Source organism: Dermacentor silvarum, chromosome 11 (assembly GCF_013339745.2).
Source record: "Dermacentor silvarum isolate Dsil-2018 chromosome 11, BIME_Dsil_1.4, whole genome shotgun sequence".
Lineage (NCBI taxonomy): Eukaryota > Metazoa > Arthropoda > Arachnida > Ixodida > Ixodidae > Dermacentor > Dermacentor silvarum.
This window is the reverse complement of record NC_051164.1, coordinates 13,268,362-13,286,128: the sequence shown is the minus strand read 5'-3', so window position 1 is coordinate 13,286,128 and position 17,767 is coordinate 13,268,362. Positions and strand designations below refer to the sequence as shown.

At 48.2% G+C, this 17,767-nt stretch overlaps 1 protein-coding gene across 6 annotated transcripts in view; it reads left to right on the top strand.

Annotated features, from left to right (window-relative positions):
- The window catches only part of LOC119433950 (ELAV-like protein 3), a 171,750-nt gene that overhangs the window by 80,803 nt on the left and 73,180 nt on the right, over positions 1-17,767 (top strand). For 3 of the 6 annotated variants that reach the window (XM_037701240.2, XM_037701241.2, XM_037701242.2), the window contains exon 2: positions 8,727-8,957. In XM_037701240.2, coding sequence (XP_037557168.1) covers positions 8,727-8,957 — 231 coding nt within the window. Of the gene's footprint in view, positions 1-2,905; positions 3,040-8,726; positions 8,958-17,767 lie in introns of those variants that run through there. The other 3 variants (XM_037701239.2, XM_037701238.2, XM_037701237.2) reach the window with 2 other exon arrangements.

Below are 17,767 nucleotides of genomic sequence, written 5' to 3'. Positions count from 1 at the left end.
GTTACCCGCTCACCTGTATACCTGGGGACGTATTCTGCGACGATCACTTTGGGCGATAGTGTCGCCTCGGCCGTCAGGCGCGCGCTGATTGGTTGACTGAGCGAAATCGGAGGAGCTGATTGGCTGGTTGAGCTCTATGTCACGCGAAGGCGATAGCACCGCCGAAGTGATCGTCGCAGAATACGTCCCCTGCGCCAAGTGAGCCTGTAGCGGAGTGCATTTAAACCTTGATTTACGGAAGTCGATGCGACCCGATATTTTTTCTTCCAGTCGAGTGCTTGTTAAATGAAAAACGCTCCAAAATTTATTTATCCATTTATTTTACAATACTGCTGACTCACGCAGGAGCCGTCGCTGAGTGGGCAACAACTGAGGAAATACGCTACACAGCAGCCTGTCGAACAGAGCAGTAGTGCGAAGTATTCATGCAAGGAAAAAAAAAAACATTATTCAGAACGCAAAAAAAAAAATAACGAGTCAAGGCGATCTAAGTTTTGTTCACGTATGCGTATTTAACCTATCGAAGATAGCTAACCCATTGAGCGGGTGATGCGGCCCTTCGTGAGAGTGGTCAGTGGCTTCTGTGACGCGAACTGCAGCTATGCGTGTGCTCATATTTTCCAAATCATTTGCCCATGTTTCCCACCACAAGTTTAACACGAACGAGACGCTGAATCAGTTTGGTAACTTCGAGATTTTCAGTGCATTATATAAGCTTTATGGATATGTGTTGGGGAATCCTTTCAGCACTTCTTTATATTGAAAATTTGGTTACATCGGATTTTGTTTCACGAGTCTTACGGTCCCCACGTAAAAAAAAAAAAGTGAAAGAAAGGAAGAACAAAAGACAGCGAGAGAAGCAAGGTAGTGGATCACCCCAACTCTCCGCAAACAGTGACATGCTATGTGCGGACAACTGAACCCCATACTATAGGTTTATTGACGAAATTTTGCAGGTCATACGATTCAGAGCCGGATGAAACAGCGTGAATACTCAGGTGGGAGGCGCAGTTTTATGGAGGCGCAAGTTTATGCGCAGGTGATTCGCGCCGAATGATGAGGTATAGCGCCGTTGGCTCGGCTGAATCCATGAATACTCGGTTATGTCATGATAATGTCATAAAGCTCCAACCCTCGAAGTCATTTGAATTCTCCGAATATTTTTTTTTTGCCCGCCCGGAATGTAACAGCAAAGGCGCGTCTTAGTGACGTCACTCTCGTGCAGCTTGGCGTGTTCAGCTCGGCGAAAGCTCAGACAGACGTCGATCGCTTGGAGCGTTTCATACTGTGTTGTCTCGTCGAGCGCATGGTAGTGTTCGAAGCCTGCATGCCGCCGCAGCACCTACACACCTAGTAAGAATAACCAATAGAGCTAACTAATTTTTGGTGTTCCAGCCGCTTACTGTAGTGTCCCGCGTAACTTGTGACAAAATTAAAAATATATATATCTAAGTGCCAGGCAGTATGGACAGAAAGAAAGTAATGTTTTTTCTAGTCCCTTGCAGCAAGTCTTGCTGTTTATTGTATTTTGCCTAATTACATAATTAGATAATTATTAAGCTGCTCAGATATTAAAGCAAGTGTCAGTGAAACAATGACACTTTTTCGTATTTCGCGGGCTTTCTTTCATGCTAGGAAAAAAAAATTCAACACACACTTTAGACTGCTTACGTGCGGGGATCCCTTAGGTGAAATTTCTTTCCGCGCGTTCCTTGTCCGCGCAAGCTCTCGCCTGCGTTCTAACTGCGCCTCGGTAAGGCGAAATGAAAACGCGCCAAGCGTCTCAACGCGCTCACTTTGCCCGCGAGGAGTTCATAACTCGAAGGACCGCCCAGCGCTGTTCAAATTGGACAGTAATGCTTACCATTTTATACACTCATGACGTGGCGCCACCTCCTCCCCATTGGCTGCGCCGTCACGTGTGCAATGACGCACGCACTAGGTACACCTTTAGTCAACGAGAACCATGTAGCTGCCGTGGCGTCCTGGAAGGGTTCTCATCTTGCAACCCGGAGGCCAGGGTTCGATTCCCACCGAGACCGAAATGTATCAAATATTCTTTTCAAAGCCGTTAATTCACTTTGTTTACAGAACTGCCCCGAGAATCTTACGTCAATTCGAGTGTTTTCTAACGTGTTTTTATTCTTTGAAACGTCGTCCACTTTTTGGCACCATCCTTCGGTCCCGCCGACTACGCTGACGGATTTTTGCGTAATGGGGCATATATATAATGCTTTCGCATTAAAAAAGTGTTTATGTCGCACGTATTGCGAAACAGAAAGCTGAATCTGGAGTTTTTCAGGAGGGTCTACAATTTTCTCTGCAACACGCTGAAGTCTCGACAAGAAGCGACCGAACCTGCGCGTTGGACGGGTACATTGCGTCTGCGAAGAAGCAGGCGATCTAACGTCTGCTACTTTCTAGCTACGGGTAAATTTTGTTGCTCGCGAGCAGGAGCTTTGCCGTGTAAGTGGAAATCGATACTCGGTCAGTTGCCGGATTATTTACCCTCGCTCGTAATACCGCTTGAGCGCAGCATAAACGAACCCGAGATGCCAGCGTTTATTTTCCCCGCGTGCTAATTAGCGTCTCAGTACGGTACGTAGCCTCCTTTCTGCACCACAGGCCAATACTTACTAGACGCCGCGTCTAGTAACGTTGCCGCCGGCTAACCAGTACAACCGGACCTACATAGCCTCCCTTTAAACTCACCGTATAAAAGTACAGAAGTCTACAATTTTTTATACATATATACATACATATATATTGGTGCTTCGGTTGCGATGAAAATGAATTCAAATATGCGGAAGCGGCCGAATCAGTTGCTCTGCAGACCGCGCGCGCGAACAGACGACAACGGCAGCAGACGCGTTGTGCGGCGCGGACGACTTGGCGCAGAAGCCATGTTGGCGCTGCGCGTGTGTGTGTTGGCTCCGCGTGCGACGCCGTCGTCATCGGAGGCGAACCAAACTCCCCGTTTCCTTCCTTCACCGGCGTCGCAAATGCCTGTGCGAGCTTTTGTGTGGAATGTTGCCCAACGTGAGTACGAACAGCGACTCGTTGGCGAAAATGCCTCCGTAGTAGTTTCGGTGTAGTGTATACAACGGCGCTCATTTGTTCTGGGGCGCCGCTAGAGCGACGGTTCCGTCACCGTCGTAACCGAACTTCTGCTGCAGCTCGTGTTAGCATCGCACGTAAGGAACCATAGAGAGCCCAGATGCTCGCGGCAATCGCTATCGTCAAACGGAAATTGTAATTCAACTGAACGCGTGTTTTGCTAGGTTGTTTCGATAGCGTCGCCTGTTCCTCGTCTGTTTGTGTTTATTGCAAAAAGGTGGACGCTTTGCCCGTAGTACGTGTTTTCTGAAAGATTTCGTCGGCGGATTTCGTTGTATACCATTTCGTGACTGTGCGCAGTGTACTGTTTGTCTCTATTACTTGAACGCGTGCCGATATGAACGTAAAATGGGTCTTTGCAGGTGCCTGTCGTAGAGCAGAATCGCCTGCTGTGTTCAGCCGTGCGATATGGTTATAAGTTAACGCGAAGGTTCCAAGCGTTTCACATGTAACGTAGAAGTGAACTTGGAAGCAAATGGCACTGGCTACTCGCTGTTCTGATGGCATTTCATATTTGGCTTACGGTGATTTGCCTTATACACTTTTGAGTACTTAGCGTATAACGTCGTTGAAGCTACGCAAGTAGTTCGGTCATCAAAATGTATCACTCCACGTCTTTTGTAGTCAACTCTGGTGCTCACGCATGCTCGTGCGAGCCCGTGCGTGAAGCTGCCGGGAGTGGCTGCTTATGAAAAATTTGCGAAATGGAACGACGATGGACGAAGGGATCTAAAGCAACGTATTATGTAGACAGCGATCTAATAATACATTGTGTGAGGTTACTTCGCTTTTGGTTGTTTTCATTTTCTTTTTTCAAGTACAATAAAACACTGCTTCAATTCATGCAGCAGTGCATGTCTTACAGCACACAAATACAGACAAGTGATGCCTTAAGGCAAGTTTCCATGGCAATAAATAAATAAATAAATAAATAAATAAATAAATAAATAAATAAATAAATGAGTAAATAAATAAATAAATAAATAATGAGTAAATAAATAAATGAATGAGTAAATAAATAAATGAGTAAATAAATAAATAAATAAATAAAGAACAACACCGTAATATCAGCCGTGTAATAAGCTTTGTTATTTCTCAGAGTATTTCTCTTAACATCTATAACTTAGTATAAATGAACGATTTCACATAATTCCTGGCAAAATACACACGAAACACTTTTCTGCTGCTAGCCGCGCTGCTACAAGAAGTTTGGCAAGCCTCCACAGCGTTGCACGCTGTATATATATATATATATATATATATATATATATATATATATATATAATCAGGACGGTGTAGTGGTATCGCCAAGCCCTGCGACCTTTGCTGGAGGGACGTATTCAGATAAATCGACTCCATCGTGATGCGCCATCTGTTACATCAGGTGTCGTTCTGATGAGATACGCAGTCTTTGTCGGCGGAATACCACTCGAGACGTTTAATTTCGCGACACGTAAGACCGTACAGTGGGCGCGCCATTGTTTCGGCAGCTTTCGATGCCTCGTGGGCTCGCCCTGTCGGGGAACCGATCTGCGCACAGGTATGCGCAGACAGATTGTGTTTTACTTGCTCGCTCGCCTTTCTGTATACCCACATGACGATGGGGCGAAGGATAAACACTGGCCCGCTCGCCCTGTGTCCTTCTTTCCGTGTTAAAGCGCTCGTCATTCGCCTCTGATGTCCTTTTGCCTATCGTTGTTCGCGTTGATTTGAAGTTTGCTTCCATTGGAACCTTTCTAGCCTACCCCGAATAAGAATTTGCGGACCTGCATTGCGGAATTTGACAAGTATAATTGCGGGCCGTTTGTGCAAGTGCGGACATGCTTAGTGTTTATAGTTAGCGATGAGACATTCGTAAGGTTCTGCGGGAATTCGAGATTTGCTATAAGTTACGCGCTGTGATGGCGAGAGATAGGCGCCCACTCTGTTGGCTTCTCTGTTTGGGATGGTGAGAGCGGCGCCTTACCCAAGGCAAGCAAGGGCATTTTGTGTAAGCAACGTTGTAGAATCTCGATTGAATGACTACTGAGCGACAAAGAAAGAAATACGGAAAGAAAATCCGGCGTGATGACCTCTCGAAGCAGCATTATAGTAGGGATTCTTCTTTTCGGGTTCTGTTTCTTTCGTGCCGTTTCGTAATGTCGATTTCCAATCCAGGCGATAGCGACGGAGCGCCGTAGTGCGAGGCCACTGAAAAAGGGCACTGAGGTTGACAACAAAAGAAAAGAAAGAAAACGCGATTATAAAACGCAGCCCCGAAAGTGCGTTTCTCCTTCGCAAAAAAGACCCCCAATTTGGCTTCGCCGCAGTTTGGTTTCCTTCAGTGAAGCCGCCTGCGGCGCCGAAGGCCGGTGAAAAAAAAAAAAAAAAAAAAAAAGAACTTCCCTGCACTTGAGAAGACACGGAAGTGACAGTCTGACTAGATGGACTGCTTTCGCGATGAGGTGGGGGCCCTATGTACAAGTTCTTCAGGGAACTGGAATTTTTATGGTGCCGCAAGTCATTCTCCTTCGTCTCTACGTATACTCCTTACTTACAAGAGCTGTGTCAGCCTTGCATCGGCGCGCGCCAACTTCGAAGTGGCTGCCGCGCGCTAGCGCTCACGTGAAGTCAGCCTACGGTGCATAGAGGGCGCCACGCAACCATGGCGCCGTGGCCGGTGTGACGAGGAGGAATCGGCGAGTTTCGGCATTTCTTTAGTTTTCGAACGCTTTTGTATAATCAGCCGTTGGATCATCTTGAACACTCGTTGCCAGAATGACAGCGTATTCTAAGCCTCGACGCCATTCCTTCTATTACGCTTACGTCAGATCTCGCCTAACAATGGCATACCCGCGAACTCTGCCGAGTTTTCTTGTAACGCTTACGAATGGCTCGTTATAAGATTTTAAGAACGTTATGACAAATTTACGAAAAATAAATTTCGTTCGTAAACAAAAATAGTTCTAAAGGCGTTGAAAGAGGGGCGCGGCCTAAGATTACAAAAATTTCTTCCCGAGTCCAAGGACTTCGAGCCAACACCTGAGGTCACTAAAAGCAAAGTGCCGGCAGTTTATTTCTTCTTCCTTCCTAAGAAGAAATTTTGATGGTACGCGTGCCACCCTCTTGTGGCAGTGCAAGGCGACATATAAGCATGGTTTCGGTATACTTTTCAATGCCTGCGACTGAGGGGCTCTGTGCAGTGACATCGAACACTTTATGTGGTCTTGCCCAAGCTACCGTGGTGAAAGCGACGTTCTACTTGAGTACTTTAAAAAGGTCTTCCACATGCGTGTCTTCTACACGTTCAGTTTCCGGAAGCATCTGGCTATAGCCCACAAGAAAGCTCCACGCATTCTCCTCAGATTTTCAATTGACACTGAACTGTTCGACAGATGGTGAATACCCCAGCGACAAAAGAGACGCTCCGGCGGAGCAATTACGGCCCTCGATCGCCAGGCTAAGTCCGTCTGTAGCTACAACACACCACCACCACCATGATGCAAATGTCTGACAGCCAAACTGAGTGCGAAGGGATATTTAGTAACTGCAAGCGATATCTCAACGGAGTTTCGCTAGTCGAGCTAGAGAAATACCCTTGGAAATCTTTGGATGGTGAAAGGACAACCTAGGGGCACTTTCTCCGGCCAAGATTTTTTAGACAAGTTTCGGAGGCAACACTAATGCCGCTGGAAAAGTCGCTGTGCTTGTCAGCCTCTGCAGTTCCTTCCATATTTGCCGCTCCTTCTGTGCGACGGTTAAAGGTCACTCATCGCGCTCATCAAGTGCGCATGTATCCCAAAAGAGATGTGTGCTCGGGTCAAGCCTTAAAAGCAAAGAAAAAGAAATAACGCTAATTTCACCTAAGCGGAGCGACGCCAAAAATAATTCAGGCTTCCATCTGGGTGCTCGCAAATGCGGAAATCGCAGCTGCGAAAACCGCGGCGCGAAATCGCCGCGTATGACACTGCCGCGCCGTTGCAAATGCCACGGTACCGGGATTAGCTGAACACTGTGACGGCTGGCGATGCGTTTGTTCATCGTATAGGGAAGGCGCGGCGCCGGCGGGTTGGCCAATCCCGTCGGATATATATAGAAAGTCTGTTCGCCCTCGCGCGACGCCGGCATTCGTAAAGAAGGCCCGCCGCGTGGCCATACGGGCTATTCGAGCGAGAGTTCTGCGATGGCCGCGGCAGCGGCGGTAATGATGATGGCGCGGCGGTAATCCGCCGGGGTGCGAGCCTAGACCTTGGCCGCCGCGCGTGCTTGGGTCGTCGAGGCCATTCCTGCAACTCTTCCTTTTTTTTTGTCTTTTGTTCTCGCGACTGGAGCTGGTCCTTCGCTTATCCCCGTTTTCTCTTTCTTTCCCGTTACCGTGGTCCCTCTTCGGGGCTGTTTCGGGAAATGAGGGCGCAGTGGCAGTAGCGGCAACAGCATCGCGGCGCGGAAGCGGCGTCAAATATAGATCGCGGTGAATGGAACAGTCTTGTGGTTTTGCCGTTCGTTTCTCCGTGGCGCCAGTTATATAGGCTCGCGGCGGCGGTGGCCCGAGTGAATGAGTATATGGCGCGGTGCTTTCTTTTGCAGCGGTCTCGCTCGTCTCGAGTCTTGGCCGCGGTTACTGCCCCTGGTTCTGTTCGATCCGCCAAATTGCCTGGCTTGCTATCCGAGGGGCTATTTTGTGGTGGGTGGTCGCTGATTGCGGTCGGCGGCGTGTTTTTTTTTTTTTTTTCTTGCGGGTGCCGCCTTGTCCCGCCAATGCTGATTTGATTTCGTTCTTTGAAGACGCTATGTTGTTGCCACTGCTCGATACCCAATATATTCTACATTCATAAATAATGTATCCGGCCTTGAAAAGTTACCGAACAGTTTTCGTTCCATCACTGCAGTATACTGCATATGTACATAAGTCATAGCGCGGTTAACTCGTGAAAAATGTCCACAAGTGTGCAGTTGCACGGGTACATGGCAGCCTAATGGTCTATGTAGAGAAAGCATCCATGTTCAGCTAGAGAAACGAAGACAAGCGTAGTATCATACAAGGGCGAAATATCATGCAATTCACACAGGACGTTGGTAGGGTACTTCGCCCAGCCAAAATGCGTGGTTACGACCAGTTAGCCACAAGCTTTGACGTAATCATAAGTGTGATAAACCTCTCGAACAAGTAGTTTTCTAGTGACCTACCATGGTGTTCTGCCACTTTCAACCTATCAACCCGAAACTGTGCGCTTAGGCGCTTGGAAGTCAGCTATGGATCGCGAAAGCGAGCGATGGTAAGAAGGATGTCAGTGTGGACTTTAAGCAATGGAATAACAAGCATGCAGTTGAGTTCGGGATAACAGGCGAGATTATGCTCTAGCTGGCGTTTTCTAGACGAATTGGGCCAGGAGCAATTATGCAATGAGCAGAAACAAGTTAGCGAGTCGTCACTGGAGTAACGCAACGTTCCAAAAGAATTGAAATGGGAACAGGTGTGGTGACGATAGTTGGAAATCTGCTGGTATAGAGTTCGGTCAACTCCATTCGAGACATACTGCTACTTGACAGCTGGGGATAATGACGATCAGTTGCTAGTGTTTGAAATGTCAACCTTTTCCTGACGGTCGTCTTTATGCATCCATTTGCAGCTTCCCAAATGAATGGCATGGACACCGGTCCGTCGGTGCAGTCTTCGCAGCAGAATGGGACGCTGCACGGCTCGTCGGCGCAGCAGCAACAGCAGGGCTCGGCCGAGGACTCCAAGACCAACTTGATCGTCAACTACCTGCCGCAGACCATGACGCAGGAGGAGATCCGGTCCCTCTTCTCCTCCATCGGAGAGGTCGAGTCCTGCAAGCTCATCCGGGACAAGGTCACCGGTACGTCCACACACAACCCCCCTTTTTTTGTCAGTATCCGATAACTTCCGGGGATCGACTTAGAGGCCAACTGCAACAGAATATTCGCTCTGGCTGAAGTGGTCTGAGTACCAGTTTTGACCAATCGGCCGGGCTGGTAATATGTCTAAATTTTTAATGCACTTTAAATAGGACCTTCTTTAACAGATGTTGCGGGAATGTGGTGGCTAAGGAGCAGGTACGAGATCTCCGAGATTTTCAGCGTGCCGTGGTCACCACCCTATCTCGGCGGTCATGCCGAAGCGCCGCGCTTGTTCTCAAAATTAAGGATCCTACGCTTTTTTCAGTCTTGCGTGGTCCAAAATTTCGTTGCAGTTGAGCTTTAGGCTGATTCGTCCGAGGTGAACCGTGAGATCTCTTGTGGTTCTGAGTGGAAACCACTTTTCTGTTGTTTTACGGTTCGAGAACGCCTGAACATAGGCTTTAGTTCAGTGCTCGATTTAAGCCTTGTAAGCAGGTTAACGATGTCCTATAGTGACATGAGCTAAACGTTATGAAGCCTTTGAGCCATGCCCTCAACCCATGGTCCTTGTAAATAGCTTGTAAAGGCTTGTAAATAGTAAATGAGCGGGCGGTCGCACATTGCTCAACACGGATCGTCCGATGCTTTCTCTTATACGAAGTGTATGGGTATAGGCGAAGTGCCCGCACGGTCGCGCTTCGTACTAGGAGCTGTAGGTTCGGTGTGTCAGTCGAGTAATACGAGGTTACTATCGCAAAGAATCTTAGAAGCTGCAAGCACATTTTCTTCTTTGCGATTCTTTAACACGACAGATGCATTGGTTTCCCGAACATAAGCAGCCTATGAAACGTAGTTGGCTGTGACCACGGTGTAAGATATATACCCTTTAGGTGGGGGCACTTCTCGGCTTGCTTGCTAGACGCGATCGACCAGATAAAGTAGCAAGGGCGTGCGTCTGTCGGGGCGGTGACGGCAGCGGGTACCTATCGGCGGAACGACGCAACTTCAATTAGAACGCAGGCGAAAGCGTGCGCCGACAAGGAACGCGCGCATGCCCTCTCCCCGGTGACCTACTTTCGTGCGTCACTCAATCATATCGGATTTCCCGCGAACCGCCGGTTGCTATAACAACGGCATATTAAACCAATAAAAAGGTTTTTTTTGTTATATGATTTTTAGGAGATGTTGGCGCCTTTAATTGGCGCCGGCTACTCCTTTTCACATAGAGGTATGAAAAAAGAAAGAATGAACCTACACGCATTAAAATTAAAAGCTTTCTGTGTTGAAGTTGCGTCGTACTGCCGATAGGTATCCGCTGCCGTCACCGGGCCGACCGGCGCGCGCCATTGCTACTTTATCTGGTCGATCGAGTCTGGCGAGTGTCCTCACCTAAAGAGTATATATCTTACACCGACTAAGCGCACATGTATAACCATACATGTTAGTAAAAAAAGGGCATACGCTAAATAATAAAAAAATAAAGGCAAAATATAGAGACGCGTTTTGAAGACACACGTTGTGCTATATTAAAATAATGGAACGATAGCAAATACATAATCTCTTCGTGATTGTTACATCGCTAGCGATACATTTATGCCTGTAGGTGAGTAGAATGCACGCGATGTCAATTGCTTTATCGCAGCATGGGAGGTGGCTCCAACTGTGTTTCTCGCATCTACAACTTCTGGAATACGTCCGCCCACGTAATCACGCCTCCACTATACCTTGAAGCTGGCAAATCTTGCGCGATGCAATGTACTCGAAAAATCTTCCGCCGTTCACGTCCACAGTGTGCGCCCCACCGTTCGCGTCGGTCATCCGAATCCCATTTCCTGGCAGTGGGCTCCGCAACTGCCGTCGCACTCGAAACTACTCCCGCGAACCAAATGCCTCCTTATACCCTTCGCCATTTTTCAATCTCCGACTCCTCGGAAAATCTATTTCTCTTTTTTTTTTTTTTTTTTGTCCGGCGGCCTCTCCCGGCGTTCCTCCTTTCGTGCCGTCGGCAAAGACGCAATAAGGGCGAGCAGCGTCTGCGCGCGTAAAACTCGCGAGCGCGCAGCATATTTCTCCGCCTTTATAGAACGCCCCGATGCGCCCGTTCTGTTTCGCGCATTCGCCACACAGCTACTCGATGGGCGGCCCGTCCCTCACCGTCGTCTCCCGGCGGAAATTGGAAACCGGAGTCTGTCGCTCGGCGGTGCGCGTGATGGCGGCTCGCAGGGGGCGCCACTCGCAACCTCGCTGGGGCGACGTTCTTTGTCGTCAATTCTCGGACGAGGACCTTCGTCTTCCGTATCTGGTGACGGGACGCCGAAAGCTCTCGTGTGGCTGACCGCGTCCTCTTGCGAGGTAGTCGGAGGAAGATAGAGAGAGCTAGTTATATTACGACAGATAGAGAGAGGTAGAAAGCGATAAATAGGCAGCTAAAGGGAGTGCTAGACAAAGCAACATATATAGAAAGCGAGTTAGCTATAGATAGATAGATGGACATGAAAAATGATGAAACTCCACTGGGGTTAAATATGCGTAGGCATACCCCCAAATTTGAGCTGGCCCACCCCCATGTCAAGTCGACCGACCTCCAAACTTCAAGTTGTCCTACCCAAAGTCAAGTTGATTCGCCCCGAATTTCAGGTTCACCAACCCCCAAATTACAGTTGGCCCATCCCTACTATAAGCTTCCCCACGCATTTTCTATGTATGCCTATAGGTGTTCATAGTGATCAGTTTTCTTTTTCCTTTGTTTAAATTATTCCTTGTCGCTTATAAAGCTACTAATCATTTACATATACACTATTATAAGGATTAAGCGTCCTAACTTCGCAAATTGCACATTTTTGTGCAGATACAATTCGTTACACTTTTCGTGCGTATTTTCGCGTGAAGGAGCTGTGGTACTCGCCAAAGAATGCGACGCATGAAAAAAATGGAGCTGGGCAAGCCATGTAATGCGCACATCCATTACAGTTACAAAACGGGTGCCAAGGGCAGGGAAGCCCACTCAGGTACGGTAGAAGATAAGGGCGGGAATTTACTAGTGATGAAACTAGGAAATTTGCAGGCTCAAGTTGGAATCAGCTAGCGCAAGATCGCTGGGAGAGGCCTTTGTCCTTTAGTGGACAAAAAAAATTACTTGCCATCCCTGCCGTGCGAAAGCAGATGTCCAGCGCAGCTGTGCAAAACCACCAGTACAACGGCTGAGGGGGATATTCTTTGTACATACGAAATCATTACACGACCCATGAAGCGAGAAATCCGGCGTTAACATCCGATGGTATTAAAACCAGTGTTGTGCGGAACGGCATTCCTGGAACTAGTTCCTTTTGGGAGGAACGAAGGAAGGCCACCGTCCCGTTATGGGTCGGTGGAACTGCAACGGTAACTCGTTATTTTTACCAAGGAACGGCAGAGGGAACAGTTCTGTAACAGTTCCACGCCATTTGAACAGACGCATGCCTGTACACAGCGCATCATGCAGGGCGGATGGGCGACCGCGTGTGGCGCAAAGAACTACCGCTTGCCTGTCACGGGACTATGGTGCATCTTTTTTCGTGAGTTCTCCGTTATATTCTGTAGGACTAGGCTTCAAGATTGTCACGTGACGCTCCCTCCCGTAGTTTCTTTTCTCCACGCTGGCCTGCCGCAGAGGAACGATGACGTCAGGATCGCAGCGCCGTTCGAGGGACTTCGTGGCGGATGAAAAAATTTCCAGTCCTCGCGTGACTCGCATTCGTCATGACCCTGCCGACCAGTCCTGGTTTTCCCTTCAAGGCACGCGCCGGAGGCGCAGGGAAACGCGCGGCGACGAGACTGACCACGTGCTGGAGGGATAGCTGATAGCCAGTGTGGACAGCAACCAAGGGTTGTTATGGAGTCTGGACACACCGTGGAGAATTTTGCTTGACATTCGAGGATCATCGAACCCCTTCTTGTCTCCTGTGGCATCTGTATTCTGTTGCAATGAGTGCCGATGTATATTGCCCCCTGACCACGGCTATCACCGATATTTAAACCCATTGAAGACAAGGGAAATGGAAACATCGCATACCAATGTTTGACTTGTGCTCCATCAAACTGCGCATTTGACGACCGAAGTGGAAAGTGCCATATGTGTTGCACTTGTAATAGACGAGCAACAACGTTGCAGTTAAGACCTTTCTGGAGTATGTCCGGTACTCCCTGAAAAAATTCGTCTTGGAGCGTTTCTTTGGATTCTGTTTATCTCCAGATAACCTGCTGCCGGCTATCTTCAAATTCGTATAATAGACGTACTTCGATGCGATTTTTAAATTGATCACTTTATTTCGCCTCAGGAATATGGGACAGTATACTTTAATTAAGAAAATCAAATGTAACGTTAATGTAACGACACGTTCCAATGTTCGAAGTGTAACTGGAACGCGTTCCTTTGGCATTAAAGGAACTTGTAACGGGAACTCGTTTCAATATTGGGAAGGAACGTGGAACGAGCTTTCGTTCCTGTCACGACGTCACGCCAAAGGTAACGTCGCGCATTTACGTCATGATCAAGTGATGACGTCATGTGATGCCTGTTGGAGAAGCAGCACACTGCGCTTGCCGCTTCTTTGCACCATCTCCAGGATCGGCCCACATTTTTGTGTGAGCAAAGGTCGCGCACGCGGACACGAAAAATCCCGACCAACTTGAGGCTAGCAGCTGCGCTAGCGTCGAGCTGATGATGATGATGATGCGCCGGAAGTGATTGCGGAGCCCGAAACATGTCATGGCAGCCAGAACTTATACATCACCTTTTGTGCACTGAACACACCGCCCCTTTCTGATGAGTTCACATAACCATTGCACTATCTTTCTTGGAATCCCCACAACGTGGTGCTGCTGCGCAGCGGAAGGAACTGTGCATAGGCTGCACGAGAAAGAGAGAAGCAGAAGAAAGGCAGGCACGCCCGTATAACTTGTGGTTTGCTACCCTGCACAGGGAGGCAATGCAATGTGATTAGAGACATGGGAAGGAAGAAAGATTAATAGCGGAACGCAAATTCCCGCTCAAAATTTTCAGGCGGCACACACCGCTACGTCGCAGGCTGGTAAAGCGCAGGAGGATATCTGCTGCGTTCTAAATGTTATCGTACATTCTATAGCAAATAGGTAAATTCTACTACAGTAGCGAACGTTCACAGATGGAACATTTCAAGTGAAATTGTCTAATCTGCAGCGTTATGACCCATTCAAGTCGGTGTTGTAAGACATTAGAAAGAAAAATGCATTTTCTGAGTACTACAGTGTTAAGCCGGTCAACACCACCGTGCAGTGAAGCACAAGTACGATGTGAACACAACCGATTTGAAGACAACCGTTTCTTCCTCACTGTCACAGAGCCCACTCGCCGAGACGCATTTTGGCCGCTTACTTGCAGCTCTTGAATAATGAGGTGCTTCCTAGAAATACATTTTCGGAGCAACTTTCCTAACTTTTCGCTGAAATGTCGCCAATCGTTGGCCGGTCGCTAAACAGAAGTATTTGTCGCTCAACAGACTAGTCGCTAAATCTAGCGGCGAAATCGCGAAAATGGCAACCCTTTGCACGGTTCAAGCAGAGAAGTGTAGCTGCTGCGTCTGTTTCTGTAAGAATGGAATTGAAACACGTTTTCCACTGCCCGGAATCCACCGATTACATTTTGATGACTCGCTGGTGGAGGAGAGGCGCCTGATTCCTGCTCCCTCTCTCTTTCTTGGTAATGATGGAGTGGCCGCATTTCCGTGGCGGGTATAGCGTTTGTCGTTTGGGGGTTTGCTGTGCCTGTAGTCATGGCGATACGGAGCAAAACGAGCTGGCGACGGGGGTGGGGGGAGGTGCCATAGAACCGAGTGCGCCCGCTCTATCGATTGGGTGGTTGGCAAACGGCGAGCGCATCGAGTAAGGCATTTTGTGCGGAAGTGGTGTCGTAGTAACGCGGAAGCGGTGTGCCATTTTCGTGCGGAAGCGTATAGTATTGGAGACCTCGCTGGCATCGTAATCGAAAATAGAGGGCGAAATTTGAGCGTGCGAGTTTCCTTTTTTTGGTTTCCTAACTGATTGCGCCGCGTTTGAATTTTTCCGATTAGGAAGGTTGATTAAGGACGCAAATGGGAATTTCGCGCCATGAGGTCTGCTGGGGTCGGCGGGTGTCAAGGTTTAATTAGCTAATTAGGGTGGTGAGCTGGGCCAGCTGTTATAGGTGCATGATCTACAGCATCATTAAGACGAGTCCTGCAAAATAAAGGAAATGACGTAGACGGGCCATATGGCAAAGGAAATCTAGAAAAGGATATAAACGTAAAAGGCAGTTCAAGTATGCTTTCCGCTGCTGATTCGTAGCCGTCGCGTATTTGCATTGGTGCGACCACGCCGTCAAGATCGTTCATAGTTCTGTCTTGTGCCATGGGCCGTACAGTTGGGGCAGCTAGGTGACAGCATGGGTGAGGGCCGCCGTATGCCCGAAATCTCCCCAGGAAAACTTTCACCGCCCTTGGGAGCTTGCGGCGGATGGAATGGACATAGCAAAGCACACGACAACGCGAAAAACTCGCGTCCACTGACACCTCTAGTGCCAGACTGTTTTACCATTTTCCCGGCCCCCCGAAATTCTGATCGACACGAAACTGTCTTTTTTTTTTCGTTGGTTTTTCCTTTTTCTTTTTTGTCCGTTCCTACGAGCGAGAGGAGGCCGGTGTGTAGTACGACGTACGGCGACTGCCGCTGGTGGGCCTGAGCTGTGTCCCGTCCCGTGGGTCGATTGTCGGCGACAAGGGCGATGACGGTGCAGCAGGGATCGATGTGTCGTGACGCATCCACTGGCCCCGAGGAACCAAGATGCCGCTCCTGCCGTGTGCGGACGAGCGGGTCTGCTTGCTTTTTCGCGGCTGGTTTGCCGGCGGCGAATGCGTTGTTTGAGCACGGCGTGTTTGACGACGCTTAACAGACATGGACGGCGGAGGACCACGCGGGGCCACATTTATTCGGTAGCAGGCGCTTTTATTCGGTAGCTCCCAGACAGAGCACGCGAAATAAGCTTACGTATATACGATAATGTGGTAATTACTGTGGTAATTACTAAGTACAGTGAAAAGGAGCACAAAGACAGCTTAGAATATTAACATACCATATCTCTTGTTCATTTGCATTATTCGATTGACTTGACTGACTGACTTGTATACATTCACAAAATTTACCGAGCGGGGCGTTTTGATGCAGCTCCTTTTTTTTCTGTTTCCTTTAAGACTGCCGTTTTTCCTACACGAACTAAGCACGTTTGCAAAAGCTGATTTATTACCGGAACTATCGGCTCGTGTTGCGACCCTTTTATCGGTGAGCACTTCATTTTTTGTTGATGCCCCTGTGATACAATGCTAGCCAACATTTATGATTTAAATAAAATCAATCACCCAATCACTAATATATTGATTACGCGCTGCGCGTACAAGTATAAGCGAAGGTAATATCTCATAAAAGTAACTAGTAGTGCAACTAACAAAAGAACTCACGCTCAGCGAGGAACGAGCCTGCGTTGGGAGTAAGGTTGCATATGGGGCGGGGGTTGATTGAAAGCCACGCTAGGGCTTCGAGGAATTCTCTGGTGGAGGGCACTGGATCAATCTTGACCGCCTAGAATACTTGACGGGCACCTAAGTCTAAGTACACGAACCGTAATTCATTTCGCCCCCGTCGAAGACAATTGAACCTGCCACCTCGTGCTCAACAGGATAGTCGTTTTATTTCACAAGGGAAAAAAACTCAAATACAGCGCAACAAACATCCGTGTGGCAACAGCCTAGTGTAGAGGCTCCAAAGGATAGTAGTGCAGTAATATTTAATCCCTGTTCAACCTTGCAAGGAATGCCTTGGTAGGTTGACGACGAACCTCTTTTAGCAAACCAGGTGAGGCTCCACTACTGTTACTTGTGAGGTAACTGTAAGCAGTAACCTAATTTAAGCCTGCTGTAGGACGAAGGAATCTCTCATTGCCATCTCTAATTACGCTTATCTTGCGTCAGGCGAATGTCTGCCGTCCTGTTTTCTTTTTTTTTCTCTTTCGTACTATCGAGGCGTATTAATGATTGATCTTATTCGTGATAATCACTTTACCAAACTATTTTATTGACGCATCTGAGTCTCTAGCGTGCGGCCAGTTTGGATTCATTCGAGCCGGACTCAGGAAGAGGACAGACAACACCGCTCTTATTGTGTTCTGCTAGGCACCTATGACGCCATGATCAGTCTGTGCAAACTAGCCCAAATTTCGTTTTTCATGACGTGCATTGCTTTCGTTCCAAGTGTCCACGTACCTACTGGCCTAACAGCAAAATTGTCTCGGAGACCGACCTGTTGCCGCAAATTCTGTAATCTTATCGCACAACCTATAATGCTGTTACCTAACGTAGCGCATACCCGGATGTTCAGATTTAACCCGGAGCCCTTCACTACAACGTGCCTCATAGCCCCTGTGTGGTTTTAGGACGTTTCGAATGAATGAACTCAATGAATCGCCGAATCAACTATGTGTTCTATTGCTTCTCAGGGTTACATTTAGTAGTGACAAACATGCCGAGCCAGAGAGGAGCGCCCCACCGCTGCACGCGGGAAAACTACCACTGCGCGTTTTGTCCTTGCCGGGTTTTGATTTCATTTCGTGATTTCATTTGTTGATTTCTTGTAGTCGAGCATTTTCGTTATCTTTTTTTTCCTTTTTATCTTTCTCGCCTTTCGCATGCTTTTCTCGCGTTCATGCGTTGCCTACCGCATCCCTTTTCAAAGCGTTTGACAGGAAAAAGAAACAAAAACACCGCGG